General features: G+C 45.1%; 1 protein-coding gene across 1 annotated transcript in view; it reads left to right on the top strand.

Annotated features, from left to right (window-relative positions):
- SETD2 (SET domain containing 2, histone lysine methyltransferase) overlaps window positions 1–27,919 on the top strand; it is a 3,532,865-nt gene that overhangs the window by 1,588,281 nt on the left and 1,916,665 nt on the right. The window contains exon 11 of the mRNA XM_044066027.1: window positions 18,828–18,859. Within this exon, the coding sequence (XP_043921962.1) occupies window positions 18,828–18,859 (32 nt within the window). The remainder of the gene's footprint in view (window positions 1–18,827; window positions 18,860–27,919) is intronic.

The following is a 27,919-nucleotide window of genomic DNA, read 5'->3' as shown; positions in this document are numbered from 1 at the left end:
CATAAGGACTTCCATTCTTACTGCCTTCCCTGCCTCGGCCCAGACCACGACGTCTCGGCCTGTGCTGCCTGTGCTTGCTTCAACAAGCACACACTTAGGCGCCGGGCAGAATTTGCTGAAGACTTTTTTGGGGGAAATTTCTCCTATATCATGCCGTCGGAAATTCCGACAGCACACGTTTCCAAAAAACGGAAGGACCGGGACTGACCTTCGTGGCCCGCGACTTCCTCCGACACCACGCCTAAGCCTACCGCGAGTGGTAATTCAACCGCTCCAGGCCGACGACACCGCTTTGCCGCACACTTCGGCCCCGGAGGCTTCACCGGTGCCGGTTGTTGTTTTTCCTCCTGAAACCGAAGCCCAAGATCTGCCTGACACCATACCAGTGGACAAAGTTACTCCAGCACGTGGGGCAGCTAGGCCTCCTGTGTCTATGTCCATCAAGGCCTACACACGTGCTAAGGCTGCCAGCCAGGCTAAGTCTCACCCTCCTAAATCTTTTTCTCAGACTCCCACCTCAGATAAACAGATTATGACTTTAGCTGAAGATCTAATTTCTTTAATCAGGGGCTCCCAGGGTCATCCAGACAGAGGTTCTCAGCCGCCTTCAGACAAAAGGCCTAGGGTTGAGCAGACAGATGCCCTTTCTTCAGATGAAGCCTCTGGTGAGTCAGGCCTTTCAGATTCACAGGAAGAACCCTTCCCGGCCTACGAGGATTCTGATGCAGATGAATCCATTCCCTCTGCCTCTCCTCCTGAGGATATTTCTTTCGGGGAAATTCTTCACTCCATGAGAGAGCATTTTCAGTGGCAGGGCCAGGATTTCTCGGACTCCAGGAAAAGGCTTCGTACCTTCCTTAAGTTACCCCAGCACAGGCCTTTAGCTATTCCCCCAGTGTTAGATGTACTGGATGATGTGTACTCAGACTCCAGTAATTCTCCTGATTCTCTCCCTCCTGCTCCTGTCAAGCCTGACAGAGATTACAGGGTTCCTGAAACTCATAAACATCTCTTTAAGGCCCACTCTGTTGATCTAGAAACTATTTCTCAGGGGCCCAAAGGAGTGGCCACTTCCACGACCAAGAATCCTTTGCCCGCAGACAGGGAAGCTAGGTTCCTGGAGAGGTGGGGTAAGAAAGTTTTACCTCTACCACCCTTGCCATGATGGCTCTTAACTGTCTTTTTCATATGTTTCAGTATCAGGATTTTCTGATGGATGATTTGCAGAAAAAGTTAGCCTCTCCTGAGCCTTTAGATAGAAAGGCTTTGCAGGATTTGGTTCATAACACTCAGCAGGTTAGCAATCATTTTCTTCAGTGTGATTATGATGCATTGGAAGCTTCATGTAGGGCAGCTATGACAGGGGCCATTATACGTAGACATGCTTGGTTGAAAGAACAGTCATTGCCAGATCATGTTAAAGTAAAGCTTCTAGATGCACCTCTGGAAAAAGACAAGCTATTTGGTGCAAATGCACAGGGTGTGTTGTAATCAATTGAGGAAAAGGCTAAATCAGTACAAACAGTCAAAGATTTCCTCCAGGTTCAGCCACCAAGGTTCAGCAGGAATTGGCCTTCAAAGAATTGGTCCTTTCCAGACACTGACAAGTTTCAAAGGGGAAAAAGCAGGCGTGCTCGAGGTAGAGGGCAATACCGAGGCTCCTACAGGGGCCGCCAATGGCAACCAACTAATCAGAGAAGTGGCGCAGGGACTCCCACTGTTCCACAGGGACAATCACAATGACTTGCCTTTGACACCGCCGACCAAGGCTCAAAGAGAAGCTCCTTTAGGCGGAAAGTTATCCTTATTTTCAAAAAATTGGCACGTTTTTACAAAGGGACAGATGGATTTTGAACATAATAGACAAAGGTTACAGGTTCCACTTCCATACCTTACCAACAAGACAAGGCATGCCAAACCTGCCACACAATCAAAGGGCAGAGGCACTCATACAAGTTTCAAAGCTGCTACAAATCAAAGCAATAGAAAAGGTTCCTCCTCAGGAACAAGGCCAGGGAATTCTACTCAAGACTGTTCCTTGTTCCAAGAAAAGAAAAGCAATGGAGACCTATACTGGACTTGTCCGCTCTAAACACTTTTCTCATTGTGCCAAAATTCAAAATGCTGACGTTACAGCAACTTCTTCCCATGCTGGGCAAGGGGTCTTGGCTGGTTACTCTGGACCTCAAGGAGGCATACCTGCATGTCCCAATCAGACACAGCTGCAGAAGATACCTCAGATTTCTTGCAGGGTCAGAGCATTATCAATTCTTAGCATTGCCTTTTGGCTTATCTACTGCGCCCAGAGTATTCACGAAATGCCTGGCATCAGTAATTGCACATTGCAGACTTCAGGGGATACAAATATACCCTTATCTGGACGACTGCCTTATACAAGCGGACAGCCAGCAAGCCTTGATAAGAAACTTGGACTATGTCATTCACTTACTGCAGGCTTTGGGATGCACAGTCAACATTCAAAAATCAAGACTACTGCCATCCCAGCAAATAATTTTTCTAGGAGCCAAACTGGACACAAATTCACAAATGGCTTTCCTCACAGAAGAAAAACAAGAGAAATTACCAGATTACTTCAAAAGCCTAGCAAAGCACATCCAGATGACTGCAAGGAAAATCCTGCAGGCCCTGGGTTTCATGGCATCCTGCATTCTCCTGATTCCACTGTCAAGACTACACATGAGAAAACTACAATGGTACCTAAAAAGCCTATGGTCTCAACACAGCCACAACTTAGAAGCAAATATCCCACTCATTCCATGTCTACAAAAGGAATTTTTGTGGTGGGCGCAAGCAAGCCAGCTAAACAAAGGCATGCCTTTCAACAAAACCTCAAGCAAGCCAAACCATTACAACAGACGCCTCAGATCATGGATGGGGGGCGCACATGGAAGGCAGATGCATTCAAGGGCAATGGGCTCCCCGGGAATTGCATCTACACATCAATCAAAAAGAAATGCTGGCAGTGATTCATGCAATCGAGGCCTTCGGAAAATTTCTTCAACAAGGTCATCTGCTAATAAAGACAGACAACACCACTGTTATGTGGTACATAAACAAGCAGGGAGGCACCCATTCTTACCCCCTTTGCAGACTAACAATGACTCTTTGGGAAAAGTCCCTGAAACTGAACATACAGTTGCAATCCCAGTTTGTTCCAGGCAAGGACAATATTCTAGCGGACAGTCTAAGCAGAAACATAATGGACCCCCACGAATGGATGTTGCATCCAGACATTTTTTCACAAATAACTCATGCATGGGGAAGGCCGGACATGGACCTCTTTGCCTCACACCACAATCATCATCTGAAAAAGTTCTGCTCAAGGACTCACCATCCTCAAGCCTGGAGAATAGATGCTCTCTCCTTCAGCTGGAATTCTCTAACAATCTATGCATTCCCGCCTCTACCATTAATGACCAAGGTATTACTGAAGATCAAAGCAGAACAACCGAAAGGCATTTTGATAGCTCCAGACTAGCCAAGACAGCACTGGTACCCATTACCAAGGAGCATAACTCACACCAAACCGTGGCCCCTGCCTCTATGGCCTCTGCTTATAACTCAGCACAATTACAGGACTGTTCATCCAAACCTGCAAACATTGCATCTGACAGCTTGGAGGGTTACATGACTTCTACCCATATTTCTCTCTCCAAAAAAGTTCAAGAGATCCTACTGGAAGCACGCAGGCCTTCCACCAGAAAGACTTATTTAGCCAAATGGAAGAGGTTCAACATCTGTAATGCCAACAAGGGTCAGGATGCATCAGTAATGAACATCCCACATATTCTAGATTACTTGGCAGAAATGTTTCACAATGGCCTTTCATATTCTTCCATAAAAATACATGCTTCATCACTTTCAGCAAAATACAACTGTGATCCATCTGTGTTTTCACATCCTTTGCTAAGACAGTTTCTAAGGGGGATAAAGAATATCAAGCCTCCAAGAAAACCACCAGTGCCTGCATGGGACCTCAATTTCGTCTTGGAAAAATTAACTCTTCCACATTTTGAGCCAGCTGCATCTTCAGAATTGCAATTTCTCTCCTGGAAAACAGTTTTCTTGTTGGCAGTTACTTCAGCAAGAAGAGTCTCGGAGATACAGGCCCTTATGGCAGTACCTCCATTTCTCATTTTTCATCAGGACAGAGTCTCTTTAAGAAACAATCCTTCTTTCATGCCAAAAGTGATATCCAGGGTTTCTCTAAATCGAGCAATTCACCTGCCTACTTTCTTTCCCAATCCTCAAATTAAAGGAGAAAAACTTCTGCACACTTTGGACATTCACAGACATTTGCGCTATTACTTTGATAGAACAAAGGCCAACAGAAAGTCTGACCAACTATTTGTAGCCTACGCTCCTGGAGTACAAGGGAAGGCAATTTCCAAACAAACTATTTCAAAATCGATTGGAAACTGCATCAGCTTCTGCTACTCTTTCCATGAAAAAGGTGTGCCAGCCAATATCAGGCCACACTCCACCAGAGCTACAGCCACCTCCACAGCCTTTTTAAGAGGGGTGGCTACAAAGGACATTCTAGAAGCTGCTACATGGAGCTCCGTGCATATATTTTCCAAGCATTACAACCTGCCTTTATATTCCAAATCCCGAGCAGGCTTTGCTTCTGCAGTCCTGCAGGGCATTTTAGCTACACCATCGTTATCCTTAGATCCTACCACCCCCAGCTTGGCTATGGTATTCAACCCATATGTCAGGACTGCAGTTGCATTCTTGAAGGACATAGTACAGATGTCCTTCAAGGATGCATCTGCAGTCATAACATATGGGTTGTCCTGCCTCAGGCAGCCCTTCGGTCGGCCGGATTCCAAAGTCTGGGTCTGGCCTCGGCTGATGTCGCACTTTCCCCGACGTCAGAGCATCTGGGGTATAAAAGCATCAGCCGACGCCATTTTCCTCAGTCTTTCTTGCCGTGCGGTGCCCGAAGCAGAAGCTGTTCGCAAGTGCCGGTCGGTCAGATCCAGTGAATTCAGCTACCGAAGACTTCGAAAAAGCTAAGTACCCCGTTGGGGATTCTTTCTTGCCTCAGCCGATGTCAAAGTAAATAATTGTTTAACTTGTGGGAAACAAATACCTCATAAGGATTTCCATTCCTACTGCCTTCCTTGCTTAGGCCCAGACCACGACGTATCGGCCTGTTCAGCCTGTGCTTCCTTCAACCGACGAACTCTTAGGCGTCAGTCGGAGTTTGCAGAGGAATTTTTTGGGGCCAATTTTGCATATAAAATGCCGTCGGAGACTCCGACTTCGCATTTGGTGAAAAAACGGAAGGACAAGGACCGACACTCGCGGCCCGCGGTTTTGGCTGAAACCATGGTAAAGCCTACCGCGAGAGTGTCGGTTTCGGCGGAAACAGAGTCCTCGGAGATTCCTTCTTCCGAAACCATTCAACCGACCACCGCGGCCCGGCAGGCCCCGGCTGAGTCGGCTACCGAGCTACCTACCGAAACCAGTGCCCAGGAAATGTCCGACACCATTCCTTTGGACATTTCTACTCCTGCACGTGGGGCAGCTAGGCCCCCTGCTTCCATGTCCATTAAGGCCTTTTCTAGGGCTAAAGCTGCTAAACTTTTTAAAGCTTTGCCTCCCAAGACTACCTCCCAGAGGCCTTCCTCTAGTTCTCAGATCCTCAGCCTTGCAGAGGACCTTATTTCTTTAATTAGGGGTTCACAACCTCACCCAGACAGGGCCTTTCAACCTCCACCAGATAAAAGGCCCAGGACTGACCCCTCTGACCCACACTCTTCAGATGAGTCCACGGATGGCTCTGAGTTGTCAGACCCCCAGGAGGAGGCTTATTCGCCCTATGAGGATTCTGATGCTGAAGAATCTATCCCTTCGGCCTCCCCTCCTGAAGAGTTTTCCTTTGGTGAGACTCTACACACTGAGAGAGCATTTTCAATGGCAAGGTCAGGAATTCTCTGATTCTAGAAAAAGATTAAGGACCTTTTTACATCTGCCTCAACATAGGCCCCTAGCTATACCTCCTGTTTTGAATGTAATTGATGATGTGTACAATGATGTCAGTACAGCCCCTGATACTCTCCCTCTGGCCCCTGCCAAGCTGATAGATACTACAGGGTCCCGGATTCTCATTTCCATCTGTATAAAGCACATTCTGCAGACCCAGAAACTATTTCTCAGGGCCCTAAAGGGTTTGCAGCCGCCCCAGCCAAAAATCCTCTACCCTCTGAAAGAGAGTCTAGAGCTTTAGAGAGATGGGGAAAGAAGGTATATACTTCTGCAACTCTTTCTGTCAGGGCATTAAATTGCCAATTTCATATGATACAGTACCAAGAGTATTTGTTAGATGAACTGAATAAGAAACTTTCTTCTCCTGAACCCCTTGACCGTAAATCCCTCCAGGATTTGGTACACAACTCACAGCAGGTTAGTAATCATTTCTTAAAATGTGGCTGTGATGCATTGGAGGCTTCATTTAGATCAGCTATGACTGGGGCATTCATTCGTAGGCATGCCTGGCTGAAGGAACAATCTCTGCCAGACCATGTTAAAGCTAAACTCCTGGATGCTCCTATGGAGAAACAAAATTTATTTGGCTCCTCTGCTCAGGAGGTCTTAAAAAAGTTTGAAGAAAAGGCAAAATCTGTGCAAACAGTTAAGGATTTCCTGCAAGTACAACCACCTAGATTCAGCAGAAACTGGCCTACTAAGAATTGGTCCTTTCCAGACTCGGACAGAGCCCAGAGAGGCAGGACAGATGCCCTAGAGGCAGAGGCCAATCGAAGGGCTCCTACAGAGGCCGTCGGTGGCAGCCTGCCAACCAGAGAAGTAGTGCAACAGCAGCAACAACTACTACACCAGGACAGGCTCAATGACTTTACTCTGATTCTGCCTACCAGGGATCAACTGGAAGCACCCTTGGGCGGAAAGCTGGCTTTATTCTCAAAAAACTGGCATTATATTAGAAGGGACACATGGACACTGCAAATAATAGACAAAGGATACAGGTTCCACTTCCACACTTTGCCAAAAAGACACGCAATGCCAAACCTACCACCAAATCAGAGGCCAGAGGCTTTAAGGCAGATCAACAACTTGCTTCAAATGAAAGCTATAGAAAAGGTACCACTTTCAGAACAAGGCCAAGGATTTTACTCGACTATTCCTTGTACCAAGAAAAGAAAATCAATGGAGGCCTATTCTCGACCTGTCCGCACTGAATACTTACCTCATTGTCCCAAAATTCAAGATGCTGACCTTACAGCAACTTCTTCCCATGTTGGGCAAGGAGTCTTGGCTGGTGACTCTAGATCTCAAGGAGGCATACCTGCACGTCCCTATTCGACCAAGTTGCAGAAGACACCTCAGATTTCTTGCAGGATCAGAGCATTATCAATTCTCAGCATTGCCCTCTGGCTTATCTACTGCGCCCAGAGTATTCACGAAATGCCTGGCATCAGTAATTACACACTGCAGACTTCAGGGGATTCAGATCTACCCATATCTGGACGACTGCCTTATACAAGCGGACAACAAGAAAAACTTGATAAAGGACTTGGCTTGTGCCATCCACCTGCTACAGGCCTTGGGATACACAGTCAACATCCAAAAGTCAAGACTTGTGCCATCCCAAAGAATAACCTTCTTGGGTGCAGCTCTGGACACAACCACCCAAATGGCCTTTCTCACAGAAGAAAAACAAAAACAACTTCCAGATTACTTCATGATTCTGACAAGACAAACTCAGCTTACTGCAAGGAAAATCCTGCAGGCCCTGGGCTACATGGCATCCTGCATAATTCTGATACCACAGGCCAGGCTGCATATGAGAAAATTACAATGGTACCTAAGGAGTGTATGGTCTCAACACAGTCACAGTCTAGAAGCTTTGATACCAATCATTCCTTGCCTTCAAAAGGAATTTCTGTGGTGGGCTCAGGCCTGCCAGTCCAACAGAGGGTTGCCTTTCAACAAACCAAAAACAAAACAAACCATTACCACGGACGCTTCAGACCGAGGATGGGGAGCACACATGGAGGGCAAATGTATCCAAGGCCTATGGTCTCAAGGTCAGCTACGCATGCACATAAACCAAAAGGAAATGCTGGCAGTGATGCATGCAATCGAGGCTTTCAAACCCTTCGTCCATCAAGGCCACCTGCTAATAAGGACAGACAACACCACCGTCATGTGGTACATAAACAAGCAGGGAGGCACACACTCCTACCCTCTCTGCCGGCTGGCTATGAATCTTTGGGAACTATGCCTAAACCTCAATATCCATCTACAGTCCCGGTTTGTACCAGGGAAAGAGAATTCACTGGCAGACAGCTTAAGCAGAACTACCATGGATGCACACGAATTGATGCTGCACCCAGACATCTTCCAACTCATAGCAAAGGAATGGGGAATGCCGGAGATAGATCTGTTCGCCTCCCCTCTCAACCATCAACTGAATACATTCTGCTCAAGGACATACCACCCACAAGCTTGGAGGGTGGACTCTTTCAGCTGGAAAGCTCTGAAAGTATATGCCTTCCCACCTCTCCCATAAATGTACAAGGTTCTACTGAAGATCAGGGAGGAGCAGCCAAGAGTGATTCTGATAGCTCCAGACTGGCCAAGGCAACACTGGTATCCATTATTGAGAAGCCTGTCTCAGGCAAAACCATGGCCTTTCCCCCTGTGGCCTCTTCTTCTGACGCAGAACAATTTCAAGATCATGCATCCCAACTTGAAAACATTGCAGCTAACTGCCTGGAAAATTCCTTAAATCCCAAACAAGATGCCTTATCACAGAGAGTGAAGGACATCATCTTGGAAGCTCGCTGGCCTTCCACAAGGAAGACATAATCAGCTAAATGGAAAAGATTTCTCTTTTGGAACACATCAAAAGGCTCAGATGTGACAGTGGCAAACATGACACATATTCTGGAATACTTAGCAGAATTGTTCCACAATGGCCTGTCCTATTCTTCCATTAAGATTCATGCCTCAGCACTTTCAGCAGAATACAGTGTGGATCCACCTATCTTCTCACACCCTCTCCTCAGGCAATTTCTGAGAGGTATCAAAAATATTAAACCTCCAAGAAAACCCCCTCTACCCGCTTGGGATCTCAACTTTGTGTTGGAAAAACTAACACTTCCTCCATTTGAACCAGCAGCATCAACGGATCTACAGTTTCTGTCTTGGAAAACTGCATTCCTTCTGGCAATAACTTCAGCAAGAGGAGTATCTGAGTTACAAGCATTAATGGCAGTACAGCCATTTCTTATCTTCCATCAGGACAGTTTCACTAAGAACCAATCCTACTTTTATGCCAAAGGGTGGTATCTAGGGTATCCTTGAACAAAGCTATTCACTTGCCTACGTTCTTCCCAAATCCACAGAATAGAGGGGAAAAACTTCTGCACACCCTGGATATACACAGACAACTACGCTACTACTTGGACAGAACTAAAACTAGCAAGAAAGACTGATCAACTATTTGTAGCATATGCTACTGGGGTGCAAGGAAAAGCAATTTCCAAACAGGCAATTTCAAAATGGATAGGAAATTGCATTCGATTCTGTTACTTCTTTCATGGAAAGACAGTTCCTGAAAACATCAGGCCTCATTCCACAAGGGCCACGGCCACCACTACAGCCTTCCTACGAGGGGTGGCTACCAAGGACATTTTAGAAGCTGCTACTTGGAGCTCCGTGCATACATTTGCCAAACATTACAATCTACCTTTATACTCCAGATCCAGAGCAGGTTTTGCTACTGCAGTCCTGCAGGGGATATTAACTACACCATCCTTTTCTTAGTACCTCCTCCCCCAGATTGGCTATGGTATTCTACTCGTATGTTATGACTGCAGATGCATCCTTGAAGGACATAGTACAGTTTTGTACCTACCATAAATGTAGATGTCCGATAGGTATGCATCTGCAGTCAGGTTTACCCTCCCTCCTACCCCTCAGTGGTATTCCTAGGGTACTTGCCCCTCTTTTAGCTAGCTGGGGGAATCTATTATGGTGTATTTGTTTTTATATACATGTATATAACTATATAAGTTTGCAGATGTTTGGAACCTTTTTGCATTTATCCAAATTTAGCCTTCCTAGAGGGCACCCGGCATCTGGGGCAAGAAAAACCGAGGAAAATGGCGTCGGCTGATGCTTTTATACCCCAGACGCTCTGACGTCGGGGAAAGTGCGACATCAGCCGAGGCCAGACCCAGACTTTGGAATCCGGCCGACCGAAGGGCTGCCTGAGGCAGGACAACCCATATGTTATGACTGCAGATGCATACCTATCGGACATCTACATTTATGGTAGGTACAAAACTGTACTTTTTGTACCTACCATAAATGTAGATGTCTGATAGATATGCAACTGCAGTCAGGTTTTCCCTCCCTCCTACCGCTCTGTAATTATCTTTTTGGGTCCACTCCCCCCTTTTCATATTAGCTGGGGATAGTATTTAGGGTGTATCTGTTTATTACTGTTGTGCATGTCTGGAATTTTATCCATTCTCTAAATTTAGCCTTTCTTGGAGGGCACCTGGCATCTGGGGCAAGAAACACTGAAGAAGATGGCATCTGCTGATGCTTTTATACCCCAGCCGCTCTGACGTCAGGGAAGAGGCGACATCAGCGGACGCCGGACCCAGACTTTGGAATCCGGCCGACCGAAGGGCTGCCTGAGGCAGGACAACCCATATGTCAGGACTGCAGTTGCATATCTATCGGACATCTACATTTATGGTAGGTACAAAACTGTACTTTCGCTGGTACTCTGTGAGTTGCTTTCGCAGGCCTCTACTGAGACCCATTCGGAGTCTGGTATGCTGCGAGATCCTTCAACTGTGGAACCTGCAGATGTCTCTACCTTGGATGGGTCCAGAGCCGCTGTGCAGGCACTGGCTTCTGAGGGTGTATTCAGGCCTACTGACTTACATATTAAACCAACGCCATCTTCTTCAAGGCCTAAAACTCGATCCATGCCTAGAAAACCGACGCCCAGACCGCATGGTCTGGCCTCTATGCCTAACAAAAAAACAAATGATAAGAATGGCTGAAGACTTTATTACTTCAATCAGGGGAAGCCAGACGTCTCCCTCTAAGATACCTAGGACTGAATTTGTTTGATTCTTCTGATCAGGTTTCTGAAGTTTGTTACTTCTGATGACCAGGATTTACCTTTAGCTACCTATGAGGATTTTGATGCAGAGGACTCTGTTCCCACTGCTTCCCTTCCAGAGGATTTCTCTTTTGGTGAAACCTTGCATACTCTTAGGGAGCATTTTCATTGGGAAAGCCAGGATTACTCTGATTCTAAAAAGAGGCTTATGGATTTCTTACTCCTGCCCCAACACATGCCTTTAGCTATCCCCCCTGTACTGGACATCATTGATGCCCTTTCGGAGTCTAGCTTGGCCCCTGACTCCTTACCTCCTGCTCCAAGAAAGCCAGACAGATATTACAGGGTTCCTGAGTCTCACAAGTTCCTCTTTAAAATCCTACTGCGGGTCCTGAGACCATTTCACAGGGACCCAAGGGCATTAAGGCTACTACTGCTAAAAATCCTACCCCCTCTGATAGAGATTCCAGGGCCCTGGAGAGATGGGATAAGAAGGTATACACATGTTCTTCGTATTTCACTGTTGCAGTCATTACATTTGGGTAATCCTGCTGGCAGGTTGACCTCAGTCAGCCTGAATTCCAAAGCCCTGGGTCCTGCGTCAGCTGCTGTCACCCCTTCCCTGACGTCAGGTAGTCAGGGGTATAAAAGATCCGGCCGACGCAATTTTCTTTAGTCTTTCTTGCCGTGCAGTGCCCGAAGCAGAAGCAGTTCGCAAGTGCTGGTCGGCCGACTCCTGATATTTTCATGTTTGAGTTTCAGATCCTAAGTCTTCAATAAAGCTAAGTACCCCGTTGGGGAAACATTTTTCTTGCTCCAGACCGATGTCAGAAAAAGTTAATTGTTTTTCTTCTGGAAAGCAAATACCTCATAAGGGCTTTCAATCTTACTGTATTCCTTGCCTAGGCCCTGATCACAACGTTGCTGGTTGTCTGTTTTGTGCTAGATTTAACCAACGCACTATTAAGCGTTGGTATGATTTTGCTTTAAACTATTTTGGACGCCAGTTTAATTATCCAGAAATGTCGTCTGATAGCCATCTGACTACCGGAGTTCACAAAAACCGCAAAGAAAAGGAGATAGACTGACAACAGAGGCCCAAAACCAATGAATCTTCTCTTAACCAGTCGCCGGTTCTCAGTGAGGTGCTTTCGGAGCCCCTGACGCCCGCTACTTTAGAGTCGCAGCCCACTACTGACTCCCACGTGGAGTCGGCCATGCCACTGGAAACTCAAGGTATTGGAGCCTTGGATAGTATTCCTTCAGATGGGTCCAGAGCGGCTGAGCAGGCACCGGCTTCTGAGGGTGTTTTCAGACCTAAACATCTTTACATTAAGCCAACCTCAGCTTCAAAGACATAGACTAAAGCACCTTTTAAAGCAAAGAAGCAAACTCAAGAGCCACGTTGACAGGCCTCTATGCCCAAAAAACAGATGCTCAAAATGGCCGAAGACTTAATTACTTTGATCAGGGGTTCCCATCCCTCTCCTGATAAGAGGCCTAGGCAAGACACTGACTATGAATCTTTAGATCAGGTTTCGATTTCCTTTGATTCCTCTTCTGGTCCAGATATTCTTTCCCCCCCATGTGGATTCTGATGCTGAAGAATCCATACCTTCAGCTTTTCCTCCAGAGAACTATTCTTTTGGGGAAGCCTTGCATACCATGAGGGAGCATTTCCATTGGGAGAGTCAAGATTTTTCAGAATCTAAAAAGAGGCTCAGGGATTTCCTTTTACTACCTCAACACAGGCCATTAGCCATTCCACCTGTGTTAGACATTGTAGATGATGCGTTTTCGGAGTCTAGTTTTACCCGACTCCTTACCTCCAGCTCCTGTTAAGCCTGACAGATATTACAGGGTTCCTGACTCTCATAAATTCCTTTTTAAAAACCCTGCTGCAGACCCAGAAACTATTTCACAGGGTCCCAAAGGAGTTAAGGCTTCCACTGCAAAAAACCCTACCCCCTCTGACAGAGATTCTAGGGCACTGGATAGATGGGGAATAAAGGTTTACACATCTGCTACCTTGGTTATAAGGGCCTTAAACTGTCAGTTTCATACGCTCAAATATCAGCAACATGTCATGGCATTGCTTAAATAGAAAATGTTATTAAACTCTGACTGTGCAGAAAACAAGGAAATGCAGGATTTATTGCATGCAGCTGAACAAGTTGGAAAGAATACTTTGCAATGTGGTTTTGATTCTTTGGAGGCCTCCTGCAGGGCCGCAGTTACGGGTTCTGTAATTAGGAGGCATGCTTGGTTAAAGGAACAAAATCTGCCCGATTATGTCAAAGTTAAATTATTAGATGCACATTTACAGCATGATACTTTGGTGTTAAGGCAGAGGAGGTATTAAAGAAAATGGAAGACAGAGCTAAATCTATGCAAACTGCCAAAGATTTTTTACAAGTCCAGCCACCTAGGTTTAGTAGACACTGGCCTACAAAGAATTGGTCCTTTCCTGTGTCATATAGACCTCAAAGGGGCAGATCCAGACGCCCTAGAGGCAGATCCCAGGTGCAAGGTTCCTACAGGTCAAAGCAATGGGGTGCTTCTACCTCCAAAGTTGGAGAAGACAAATCACAACCATACAGGAAACAGTCCCAGTGACTTCCCCCCTGCCTGCATCAAGCACTTATCTCCTGGCAGCACCCTTAGGGGGAAAATTTGCACTTTTGTCTCAAAATTGGCCCATTATATCCCAGGACAAGTGGGTTCTAAATATCGTGTCACAAGGGTACAAGTTCCATTTCCTTACCCTGCCAAAGGCAAATGGCTGGCCAGATCTGCCAAAAATCAGTGGGCAGAGGAAAACAAGTCACATTCCTCATGGACATGGGGGCCATTCAACAAGTGCCAGAGCAAGAGCAGGGACAAGGATTTTACTAAAGACTGATGTTCATCGTGTTTCACTGTTGCAGTCATTACGTTTGGGTTATCCTGCTGGCAGGCTACGCGCAGTCGGCCTGAATTCCAAAGTCCTGGTCCGGCGTCGGTTGCTGTCTCCTGCGTGAGGGGTATAAAAGATGCAGCCAATGCCATTTTCTTCAGTCTTTCTTGCCGCGCGGTGCCTGAAACAAAAGCAGTTCGCAAGTGCCGGTCGGCCGACTCCTGAGATTTTCAAAATCGAATTTCAGATCCGAAGTCTTCAATAAAGCTAAGTACCCCATTGGTGAAACTTTTTTTCTTGCTTCAGACCGATGTCAGAAAAAGTTAACAATTGTATTTCTTGTGGGAAGCAAATACCTCATAAGGATTTTCATTCTTACTGTATTCCTTGCCTAGGCCCTGACCCCGACGTTGCTAGCTGTCGGTTTTGTGCTAAATTTAACCAATGCACTATTAAGCGTCTGTATGATTTTGCCTTTCATTACTTTGGCCGAAGGTTTAATTATATAATGCCATCGGAACAGCCGACGACCAGAGTTTATAAAAAGCGCAAGGAAAAGGACAGGCATCCGAGGTCCAAAACCGACGATGAGGCCTCCGCTAGGCCAGTCGCCGGTTTGCCGGTTCTCAGTGAGACGCTTTCGCAGCCCCTGACGCCCGCTACCTCAGAGCCGCAGGCCGCTTCGGACTCCCACGTGGAGACTACTAGGACTCTGGATACTCAAGGTATTGGACACAATGAAACTATTCCCTTAGATGGGTCCGGAGCCGCTGAGCAGGCATCTGCTTCTGAGGGTGTTTTCAGACCTACACAGTTATATGTCAAGCCAACCTCAGCTTCCAAGGCAAAGACTAAAACAGCTTTAAAGACAAAGAAACAAGTACAGCATTCTCCTGGACAGACTTCCATGCCTAAGAAACAGATGCTTAAAATGACCGAAGACCTAATTACTTTGATCAGGGGTTCCCATCCCCCTCCTGATAACAGGCCTAGGCAAGACACAGAATATGATTCTTCTGATCAGGTTTCCATTTCCTCTGACTCCTCTTCAGAACAGGGATACTCTCTTCTGCCCTATGAGGTTTCTGATGTTGAAGAATTTATTCCTTCAGCCCCTCCTCCTGAGGATTATTCTTTTGGGGAAAATGCATACCATGAGGGAGCATTTTCACTGGGAGAGCCAAGATTACTCAGAATCTAAGAAAAGGCTCAGAGACTTTCTTTTACTGCCTCAGCACAGACCTCTTGCTATTCCACCTGTTCTAGACATTGTAGATTATGTATTTTCAGAGTCCGGCCTGTCTCCTGACTCTTTACCCCCTGCACGTTTTAAGCCAGACAGATACTACAGGGTTCCAGATTCTCATAAATTTCAATATAAAAACCCTGCTGCTGACCCAGAAACTATATCTCAGGGTCCCAAAGGGGTCAGGGCTTCCACTGCAAAAAACCATGTCCCCTCTGATAGGGATTCTAGGGCACTGGACAGATGGGGGAAAAAGTTTACACTTCTGCTACCTTGGCTGTAAGGGCTTTAAATTGTCAATTTCATATGCTTAAATATCAGCAGTACTTAATGTCACTGCTAAAACAGAAAATGTTGACAAATTCTGAATGTTCTGAAAACAAGGAAATGCAGGATTTATTGCATGCAGCTGAACAAGTGGGAAAGCATACTTTGCAATGTCGTTTTCATTCACTAGAGGCCTCTTGCAGGGCCGCTGTTACAGGTTCTGTCATTAGAAGACTTGCTTGGTTAAAGGAACAGAATCTGCCTGATCATGTTAAAGCAAAATTATTGGATGCTCCATTACCGCATGATACTTTGTTTGGTGTTAAGGCAGAAGAGGTGTTGAAGAAAATGGAGGATAAAGTGAAATCTATGCAGACAGTAAAGGATTTCTTACAGGTACAGCCACCCAGATTTAGTAGGAACTGGCCTTCTAAGAATTGGTCCTTTCCAGTGTCAGACAGGTCACAGAGGCAGATACAGACGCCCTAGAGGCAGATCCCAACCCCAAGGCTCATACAGACCTAAACAATGGGGTGCTTCTACTTCTAAAAGCAGAGAAGACAAATCACAGCCATATGGGAAACAGTCCCAGTGACTTTCCTCTGCCAATACCAAGCACTTCTCTTTTGGCAGCAGCACCCTTAGGGGAAAAGCTAGCACTTTTTCAAAAAATTGGCACATGATCACCCAGGACAAATGGGTCTTGAATATAGTCTCTCAGGGCTACAGGTTCCACTTTCACACCCTTCCAAAGACAAAAAGGTATGCCAGACTTGCCACACAATCAATGGGCAGAGGAACAAAAGCAAGTTTCATCTCTCATGGACATGAGGGCTATTCAACGAGTACCACAGCAAGAGCAGGGACAAGGATTTTACTCAAGACTTTTCTTGGTACCCAGAAAGGACAAAGCCTGGAGACCAATACTGGACCTGTCTATTCTAAACACTTTTCTGCACGTTCTAAAATTCAAAATGTTGACTCTGCAGCAGTTTCTGCCCATGCTGGGTAAGAAGGCTTGGCTTGTAACTTTGGACCTCAGAGGCATACCTGCATGTCCCAATCAGACAATCTTGCAGAAGATACCTCAGATTCATAGCTGGCTCAATGCACTACCAATTCTCTGCACTGCCCTTTGGCTTAACTACTGCACCCAGGGTCTTCACAAAATGCCTGGCACCAGTAATTGCGTTTTGCAGACAGAGGAATTCAGAATTATATTTGGACGACTGCCTTATTCAAGCAGAGAAAGATATTCTATAGAAGCATCTGGCATTTATAAAAAGATTACTAATTTGCCTGGGGTACACAGTAAACGAAAAGAAATCAAAACTAGTACCCTCTCAAGAGATAATATTCCTGGGTGCAAGCTTAAATACAACTGCCCAGATGGCTTATCTCACGCCAGACAAACAAGGGCAACTGACTTCTCACTTCAAAAAGATGGCAACAAAGACCCAGTTATCTGCAAGAAACATTCTGCAGGCTTTGGGCTTCATGGCATCCTGCATTCTGCTAATTCCATATGCAAGACTGCATCTGAGGAAGCTACAGTGGTGTCTGAAAAGTGTTCGGACTCAACATTGCCACAGCCTGGAAACATTACCCTCATTCCCTGCCTGCAACAGGAGTTTCGATGGTGGTCAAAGGCCTGTCACCACAGCAAGGGATAGCCATTCACTTTACCTACAGCCAGGCAAAGGATAATACAGCCCAATCTGCAGAATCCTTTACAAATGCATTCTATGAGCACCTGCAGGAATGCATGGATCGTGCTATCCCAAATAAAACCAAGACTCACTCCTCCAAAAACAGGAGACCGGTCTGGTGGACACCGGCCATAAATAAGCTATACAACAGAAGGAGGAAGCTACTACATGACAGAGCAAAATCCCAAAAAGGAAAGGCATCTCTGATCAGTATTAGCAAGAAACTTCGATCCCTCATAAAATCATCAAAGGCCAGTTTCGAAAGAAAAATTGCCCTAGACACTAAAGATAATCACAAGGCCTTCTTTAGTTATGTCAGGAATATGGGTAGAAACTCCCAGATAGGCTCTGAATTGTTGCATAACGGTACAAAATATACCGAACCTACAGACATAGACAACATCCTGGCAGACAGATTCAGGGCAAACTTCTCCCCCCCCCCTCCACCCCCAAAGGAGCAAATGCCTATCCCAACTGAATGTAACCTCCCTGACATCACAGATGAAAGCTGCCCTCTCCAAAGCAAAAAAAAAACAGCATATATGGGACCGGACAGTGTCCCAGGCTGTGTCTTACATGAGCTCCAAGAAGAACTGAACCCTCACATTAAGTCACTGTTCAAACTTAGCCTTACTGCAGGATATGTACCCAAAGAATGCCGTATAGCTACAGTGGTCCCACTCCACAAAGATGGTGCCACAACGGACCCCGGGAACTATCGCCCCATAAGCCCGACTAGTCTGGTCTGTAAAGCTATGGAACGTATTATCATGGAACTCATAAACAAAGACATTGGGAGCCTCCAGACACTGGACCCCACCCAATTCTGCTTTAAGGGCAGATCTTGCCTCTTAAACCTAGTTGATTTCTTTGAAACAGTTACCAAAGCCATAGATGAGGGCAAGGTAGTCCACACAGCCTACCTGGACCTCGGAAACGCCTTTGACACAATACCCCACTCGGGCATCATAAATAAACTTACCAGCTTAAATATCAACCCCTATATCACAAGATGGGTTGCAAACTGGCTCAGAGATAGAATCCACATGGTCAGAATCGCAGGTGCCATGTCCGAATCCAAACCAGTTACATGTGGCGTCCCACAGGGCTCAGTTCTGGGACCTCTCTTGTTCGGTATATACTTTTCTGAGGTTCAGGCTAACACGGGGGGATTATGGCTGACAAAGTTCACAGATGACTGCAAACTTAGGGCCATAATCGAATCTCCAGCTGACACAATTTATTTATTTATTTTATTTTACATTTGTTGACCGGGATAGTCCGACTGGATGCATGTCCATTTTCAGCGGAGGCCCGGGGAGAAAAACTCCAAGGGTAAGCAGATTCAGCATTACACATTGCAAACAGATTATTTACAGAGATTACATAAGTAAGCAAGTTAAACAAGTTCCACAGGTTAAAGTTAGTCCTGAGCACAAGTCAGGATTAAATTAAATTACACAGTAAACTGGTTAACAGATTTTTAAACATTCGAGTTAGCCAGGCTTGATACATTGACATAGCCAGTTAAGTGACAAATGTTGTTTGAGTCTAGTTTTAAATTGATCTAAGGTGGAAAGTAAGGTAATATCAGCTGGAAGTGAGTTCCAGGATCTACTTACAGAGTTTGCAAAGAGAGAATCACCGGCTGTGTTATTAATTTTGCTAGTCTGAATTAGTTTGTTAGAGGATCGAAGCGGTCTAGGATTGTTATAGGGGGTGATAATATTTTTAAGTGCAGGAGTATTGTCCGGATTATAGAGAATTTTATAGGCCATAATCAGTTGGTTATACTGGATTAGGCTGGGTAGTTTAAGCCAACCAAGCTGATTTAGATTGATGCAATGATGTGTCCTAAAAGGCAGCCCAGTGGCAAACCTGGCAATGTGGTTGTAGCAAATTGAGAGTTTAAGGACAGTCTTGTTCAAATTCGAGAGTAGAGGGGATGCATACAGAAGGGTTGAAAGAAGGTGAGAGCGAGCTATGGCAATTTTAGCTGGAGGGGTTAGGAAGGCTTTTATTCTGTAAAGTGACCCTAGTTTTTTATTGATGGTTTTGATAGTTTGGTTAACATGTAGGTCAAATTTGAGATTGTCTATGATGACACCCAATAGTTTTGTAGATGGGTCAGGGGAGATTATTGTGCCATCATTTGATTTTATGGTAAAGGTGAAAGCAGTAGACCTACGTGTTGGTGAAAATAACAGCATTTTAGTTTTTTTGGGATTTAGGATCAGACGATGTTCAGAAAGCCAGTTTTCTATTGTATTAAAGGTGGTCTGGGTAGCTGACCATAACTCTACTGGAGATGTGGCTGAGCAAATCAGAGTAGAGTCATCAGCATATTGGATACAGCTGACTTTTGTAATGACAGTATAAAGGTCATTAATGAAGATGGAGAACAACAAGGGCCCTAGTATAGAGCCTTGTGGTACTCCGAGGGTGTTAGGTAAAAGGTTAGAGAGTTTGTTCTGCCAGAGGACAGCCTGCTGTCGACCATTCAGGTAGGATTGAAACCATTGGAGGGCTCCAGTATCTAGACAGAATGTTTGCAGGGTGTGGATTAAAAGTTGGTGATCAACCATATCGAATGCCTTGGAAAGATCCAAAAAGAGGGCTGAGGATATATAATTATTGTTGCGATTATGGTTTATGGTGTTAGTAAAGGCTAGGAGGGCTGAAGTAGTGCTGTGATGAGGACGGAAGCCATGCTGAGTGTCTGCCATAAGGCGATTTTGGATTAGGTGGTGCATGAATTGTCTATGAATACATTTTTCCATAATCTTTGCAAGTGGAGAGAGTATAGCTATTGGCCTATAATTGGAGAATTCAGTAGAGCTGCCTCCTTTGTGAAGTGGGATTACATAGGATATTTTCCAGATGGTGGGAATTTTAGCTTCTACTATGGTTCGATTGATTAGTATTGAGACGGGGTAAGCAATAGCATCAGCTGATTTTTGTAGGTACTCTGCAGGGAGTTGATCAGCAGAAAGTGTAGTGGGTTTTAATTTTTTGATCAAGGTACGGATAAGTGAAGTGGCGACTGGTTGGAAGCTGAAAGGTTTCTAGCGGTGCTGCTTTCAGGACCAGGGGAGCTAGGAAGTAGTTGGCTAGCTAGGGCTTGAATTGTCTCAGTAAAGAATTGGTTAAAACTATCAGAAACATCCTCAGGGGTTTTATCAATTGTAGCAGCAGGGATTGGGGTTGAAGTTTGTCCAGGATGTAGTAGATTATTTAAACCTGCCCAAAACTTCTGAGGGTTATTTTGATTTACTGTCTGTAAATTACAGTAGTATTGTTTTTTGTCTTGTAAAATTGATTTTTTGGTTTCGTTCCTGGATTGCCTGTATTTAATGTGATCTTGAGGGTCTTTAGAAGAACGCCATAAAGCCCATGCTTTGTTTCTAAGGGTAATTTTGAGTTTAGATTCTATAGATAGCCATGGTGCAGTTTTTGCCTTGGTTCTCTTTGAACGAACAGGTGCATGCAAATCAAGGATCTCAAGGAATTTGTTAAAGTATGCTACTGCTTCCTCTAAGGGGAGGTGTTTTAGAATAGACCAATTACATGAGTTTAGTTCTTGTTGGAATTTGGCAGGGTCAAAGTTTTTATTGTTTCTAACCTTTCTGAGCAAGGGTTGTTGGGAATTAATGGTTTTGTGCTTAATTACATATGTGAGAAGGTGATCGCTTAGGCCATTAAGGAGGGTACCAGAGGTGTACAGTTGGGGGTGACTGTTTGAGTACCCAGTCAAGTATACTTTCTTTTTGGTTGGGTTTACCTATCCTGGTAGGGGTGGATATGATTTGTGTAAATGCATGCAGGTTAATATGGGTGGTTGGGGATTCTAAGGAACAGGTGCCCCAGTCTATGTTAAAGTCTCCAAGTAGTAGGGTTTCTTGGGGGTAGTGACATGATAACCAGTGCAGGATATCTTCAAATGTAGATATATTGTTACCTGGGGGAATGTACATACAGATGATATTAATGCATTTATTTTTATTAAGTTGCAATTGGAAGCATCCTCCAAAAGGGTCTCACAGAGACGGATGCTTGGTGCCAGAGCCACGGCCTCAAGCTAAATGCTAAAAAGTGCATAGTCATCCCCTTTGGGAAAAACAAGGTGCCCACAAATTACCACATAGGTGGTAATCCATTAAGTACAGAAGAAGTAATTAGAGATTTGGGGACCAATGTAGATAGTAATCTCTGCTTCGATAATCACATTGCCAAAGTGGTTAGAAAGACCTTCTATATAGCCCACCTTATCACAAAAGGGTTCGCATCTAGATCGAGAGGTCATTGTGCCCCTCTACTCATCAGGCCCATAATTGAATACAGTGCCCCTTTTGGGATGTACCTTACCCGACACCTGCAGCAACTGGAGAGACCCCAAAAGTACCTCACCAAGAGGATCATGGCCTACAAACAGATGTCCTGTGCAGCTCTACTAAAGAAACTACAGCTTTACTCAGTTGCTTACCGCCTACTCAGAGGCAATCTATGCCTGACGTACAAAGCCATGTCAAACCCAGAATTAATGGACATGCTCCACCTCAAACAATCCAAGTCCCTTAGAGCTACACGCTCCAGGGACTTAAACCTCATCACATAAATAAATAGGACTTGCTGGAGGGACAGATTCATTTCCCAGAGGCTCCCCTCACTCTGGAATAGAATCCCAATTCATGTTAGACATAGCCCCTCGCTGACCCTCTTCAAGCGAAATCTGGACGCGTGGATGGGAAATCGCGAATTCACCCCTGGGATCTCTTCTGTGTCCCTGCTAGACAGAGGCACAGTAAACTAATCTTAAAAGGGTACCTTCTGTGACCTACTTTGCAGAGGCATAGTAGGCTAATCTAATAGGGAGGCGGAAGCCAAATACATTCTGGCCAGGCTTATAAATGCCCTAGGGCAGATAGCCTAGTATCTACCTATGAACTAACAATAAATGCATCAGATTATGCCTGGGGGGGGCCCACATGGCAGGAAAAATGTATTCAGGGCACATGGCCCACAAGCTAAATGCATCTTCATATCAATCAAAAAGAGAAGCTAGCTGTACAGAATGCCCTGACAGCCTTCAAGGGTCTACTTCATCCAGGACAACTGCTGATAAAGACGGACAATACTACAGTCATGTGGTACATAAACAAGCAAGGAGGCACACATTCCTACCCCATCTGCAGACAAGCCATGACTTTGTGGAACACAGCATTGACTTGTCAAGTACACCTGCAAGCACATTTCCTGCCAGGAAAGACAAATATCCTGGCAGACGAACTAAGCAGAAACCTCATGGACACTCACGAGTGGAAACTAGAGCCACAAGTTGTCAGCATGATAAGGAAGTGGGGATGCCCAGACATAGATCTATTTGCTTCCCGTCACAACTGCCAATTAGAGATTCTGCACAAGGACTTATCACAAACAAGCATGGAAGTGGGTGCTCTATCATTCAGCTGGAAAACCCTTGCAGTATATGCCTTTCCTCCCCTGCCTCTCCTCCCCAAGGTACTTCTAAAGGTCAGACAAGAGAAGCCCAAAATTATACTGATTGCCCCAGACTGGCCACGCCAGCACTGGTATCCATTCCTAAAGATCTTGTCTCAAGGCCCAGCCTGGACATTACCTCAAATTCCTCATCTACTGACCCAACAAAACAATCATGTCCTGCACAGCCAACTCAGAACACTAAATCTGGCTGCATGGTGGATAATATAACCACGCAGAACAAATAAAAATGGAAAAGGGTGCCCTGGTCCGCTTGTAAGATACACCAAATACCGGTCACTTGAATGAAGATTGGTAAAGCAGCAAAATCTCTTCCAGATAACAATAAAACTGAGAAAAAAACCACGCAGAACACACCTCTCTCTAAAGCAGTTATGGATGTTATTTTGGAGGCCAGGTGGCCCAGCACCAGAAAATCTTATGCAGAAAAATGAAAGCAATTCTGTGCTTGGAACCAGGCACAAGGAATTGACACGCTTGTTCCGAATATTCCTCAGATTTTACAATACCTAACTGAGATGCTGGGCAAAGGCTTATCCTTCTCATCAATTAAGATCCATGCCTCTGCCATTTCAGCTCATTACAGTATGGGCCCACCTATTTTTTCACATCCACTGCTAAGGCAGTTCCTCAGAGGGGCCAAAAACATAAGGCCTCCAAGGAGAGCACCAATACCTGCATGGGACCTCAATTTTGTCTTGGAAAAGCTCACACTGCCTCCTTTTGAGCCAGCCAATACAGCTGAGGTAAAATTCTTATCATGGAAACAGCTCTGCTCCTAGCAATAACTTCAGCAAGAAGGGTCTCAGAATTACAGGCATTAATGGCTGTGGAACATTTTATTATTTTCCATCCGGACAGGGTTTCTCTATGGACAAACCCAACATTTATGCCTAAGGTAGTGTCCAGTGTGGCTCTTAACTAAACCATTAATTTGCCTACCTTTTATCCAAACCCACAGACTAAAGGGGAGAGGCTTATACATTCTTTGGACATACACAGACAGCTACGCTACTACTTGGACAAAACTAAAGCTTTCAGAAAAACTGAGCAACTTTTAGTGGCATATGCTGCAGGATCGCAAGGAAATGCTATTTCAAAGCAGACTATTTCAAAATGGATAGGCCACTGCATTCGTTTCTGCTATTCACAACATGGCAAATCAGTACCTAAGGGCATTAGGCCTCATTCAACCAGAGCAGCAGCCACTTCAGCAGCCTTCCTCAGAGGGGTACCAACCAATGATATTTTGGAGGCTGCAACATGGACTTCAGTGCACACTTTTACAAAGTACTACCACTTACCACTTTACTCTAAATCCAGAGCAAGCTTTGCCTCTACAGGGCCTGATAGCCTCTCCTAATTCTGTTTAGTCCCAGCCACCCAACCTCAGCTTTGGGATTCAACCCAAGTGTATTGACTGCAACAGTGAAACACGATGAACATAGTACAGTTGTGTACCTACCATAAATGTAGATGTTAGAGTGTATTCACTGTTTCAGTCCAGGTTACCCTCCCACCATCCCCCTTTCTTTACTGGGACTTATCTGTACTTCTCTATTCTATACAACCTATGTGGTGTATTTGCTTGTAGATGAAGGTAATGTTTATGTTAGTGCATGCTTTTTTATAAGCAGAATTTTTAGCATACCCTTTTGGGGGCATCTGACATCTGGGGCAAGAAAAACTGAAGAAAATGGCGTCGGCTGCATCTTTTATACCCTCGCACTGACGCCGGGAAGAGGCGACAGCAACCGACGCCGGACCAGGACTTTGGAATTCAGGCCGACTGCGGGTAGCCTGCCAGCAGGATAACCCAAGTGTAATGACTGCAACAGTGAATATACTTGAACATCTACATTTATGGTAGGTACACAACTGTACGTACTTGGTACCCAGAAAGGACAAGACCTGGGGACCAGTACTGGACCTATCCATTCTGAACACATTCCTGGATATACCAAAATTCAAGATGATGACTTTACAGCCACTTCTGCCCATGCTGGGCAAGAACGCTTGGCTGGTGACTCTAGACCTATCAGACAGTTATGCAGAATATACCTCAGATTAAAGGCATGCTCAATGCATTACCAATTCTCTGCACTGCCCTTTGGCTTATCTACTGCGCTTAGGGTCTTTACAAAGTGCCTGGCACCAGTAATCGCATTCTGCAGACAAAGAGGAGTACAAATATATCCTTACTTGGACGACTGTCTAATTCAAGCAGAGAACAAGGACATTCTTCTGCAGCATCTGGCGTATGTGCAAAGACTTCTAACATGCCTAGGGTACACAGTCAACGAAAAGAAATCAAAACTAGTACCCTCTCAAGAGATAATATTCCTGGGTGCAAGCTTAAGTACAACTGCCCAGATGGCTTATCTCACGCCAGACAAAGGCAACTGACTACCTATTTCAAAATGTTGGCAACAAAGGCCCAGTTATCTGCAAGAAAAATTCTGCAGGCTTTGGGCTTCATGGCATCCTGCATCCTACTAATTCCATATGCAAGACTGCATATGAGGAAACTTCAATAGTACCTAAAAAGTGTTTGGACTCAACATTGCCACAACCTGGAAACAATGATTACTCTTATTCCCTGCGTACAGCAGGAGTTTTGATGGTGGGCAAAGGCTTGTCACCAAAACAAGGGACAGCCATTCTCATTACCCCCAGCCAGGCAGACACTAACAACGGATGCATCAGATTATGCCTGGGGGGCCCACATGGCAGGAAGATGCATTCAGGGCACATGGACCTCAACCCAAATGCATTTACATATCAATCAAAGAGATTCTCTCTTCAGAATGCCCCGACAGCCTTCAAGGACCTACTTCATCCGGGACAACTAGACAACACCACGGTCATGTGGTATATAAACAAGCAGGGGGGGGGCACACATTTTTACCCCTTTTGCAGACTAGCCATGACTTTGTGGGACACAGCATTAACTTACCAAGTACATCTGCAGGCACAGTTCCTGCCAAGAAGAAAAAATAATCTGGCAGACGAACTAAGCAGAAACCTCATGGATGCCCACGAGTGGCAGCTGGTTCCACAAGTCTTCAGCATGATAACAAGGAAATGGGGATGCCCGGACATAGATCTATTTGCCTCCCCTCACAACTACTACTAAAAAATTCTGCACAAGATCTTATCACAGACAAGCATGGAAAGTGGACGCCCTGTCTTTCAGATGGAAAAACCTATCAGTATATGCCTTTCCCGCACTGCCTCTCCTGCCCAAGGTACTCCTAAAGGCCAGACAGGAAAAGACAAAAATGATACTGATTGCCCCAGACTTGCCCCTCCAGTGCTGGGGTCCAATACTACGGAACTTGTCTCAATGCCCAGCTTGGACCTTACCTCAAATACCTAATCTACTGTCCCAGAAAAACAATCCGATCCTTCACAGCCAACTCAGGACTTTAAACCTGGCAGCATTGCAGTTAATGTAGTTATACAAAACACACCTTTCAGTAAAGCTGTGATAGATGTCATTTTGGAAGCCAGAAGGCCTAGTGCTAGAAAATCTGTTGCAGTCCTGGTTACCCACCCGCCATCCCCCTTGTCTTCTGATGGAACCTATCTTTCCTTCTTTGATTTATACAACCTATGTGGTGTATTTGCTTGTAGAGGAAGGTAAAGTTTATATTGGTGCATGTATGTATATGTAAATTTTGGCTACCCTTTTAGGGGGCACCTGACATCTGGGTCAAGAAAAACTAAATAAAATTGTGTCGGCCGCATTTTATATACCCCTGACGACCTGACGTCAGGGAAGGGGTGACAGCAGCCGATGCAGGACCCAGGACTTTGGAATTCAGGCCGACTGAGGGCATCCTGCCAGCATGATTACCCAAATGTAATGACTGCAACAGTGAATACACTGTAACATCTACATTTATGGTAAGTGTACACAACTGTACTTTCTGCATCCTTGGCCATTAGGGCCTTAAACTGCCAGTTTCATATGTTAAAGATTAAGCAGCATATTATTGGATTGCTTAAACAGAAAATTATGTTGATTTCTGATTGTGCTTAAAGTAAGGATTTACAGGATTTTAATGCATTCTGCTGAACATGTTGGAATACATACTTTGCAATGTGGTTTTGATTCAGGCATAGAGGCATCTTACGAGACTGCTGTTACTGTGTCTGTACTTAGAAGGCATGCTTGGTTTAAGGAGCAGTCTTTGCCAGATCATGTTAAAACTAAATTGCTGTATGCTCCCTTAAATCAGGACCCCTTGTTTGGCGATAAAGCAGAATAAGTTCTTAAAAAGATGGGAGGAAAAAGCTAAATCTATGCAAACTGTTAAATATTTCTTAAAAGTGCAGCTTTCTATATTTAGTAGGCATTGGCCCTCAAAAAATTGGTCCATTCCTGCCTCTTCCAGGCCTTCTCAGTTCAAACCCAGAACCAGCAGAACACCCAGGCTTCCGTCCCAGGCTACGCACAGGACTAAGCAGTGGGGGGGACTCCCACTTCCAAATCAAGGAGTAGTAATACCCCCCCCCCCCATGGTAAGCTGTCTCAATGACTTAACATTAAAACTACCAAGTGCTTTACAACTGACTGCTGTTTTAGGGGGAAATACTGCAAGCAAAAAACTGGAAACTCATTACCAAGGACAAATGGGTTTTAAACAGTTTCCCAAGGATACAGATTTCAATTCCACACGTTACCAACCCCAAACGGTTGGCCAGATCTATCCCCAAATCAGTGGGCAGAGGCTCAAAAGCAAGTACTCTCAAGAATAAAGACTATTCAGACTGTACCAGATGAGGAAAAGGGACAAGGTTTCTACTCAAGACTTTTCCTGGTGCCCAGAAAAGACAACTCATGGCATCCTATGCTGGACCTGCCTATTCTAAACACCTTTTTGGTGATTCCAAAATTCAAGATGCTAACTCTTCACCAGTTGCTTCCCATGATAGGCAAAGATGCCTGGTTGGCAACACTGGATTTAAAGGAAGCCTACCTGCACATCCCAATCAGGGAATCTTGCAGAAAATACCTACGCTTCAAAGCAGGCTACATGCACTATCAGTTCTGTTGCTCTTTGGCTTATCTGCTACGTCCAGGGTATTCACAAAGTGCCTAGCTCCAGTCATTGCATTTTGCAGGCAAAGAAATATTTAAA

The sequence above is a fragment of the Protopterus annectens genome, chromosome 3.part0, assembly GCF_019279795.1.
Source record: "Protopterus annectens isolate FY-2018-M chromosome 3.part0, PAN1.0, whole genome shotgun sequence".
NCBI classification, from domain to species: Eukaryota; Metazoa; Chordata; order Ceratodontiformes; family Protopteridae; genus Protopterus; species Protopterus annectens.
This window is presented reverse-complemented; position numbering and strand designations above follow the sequence as displayed.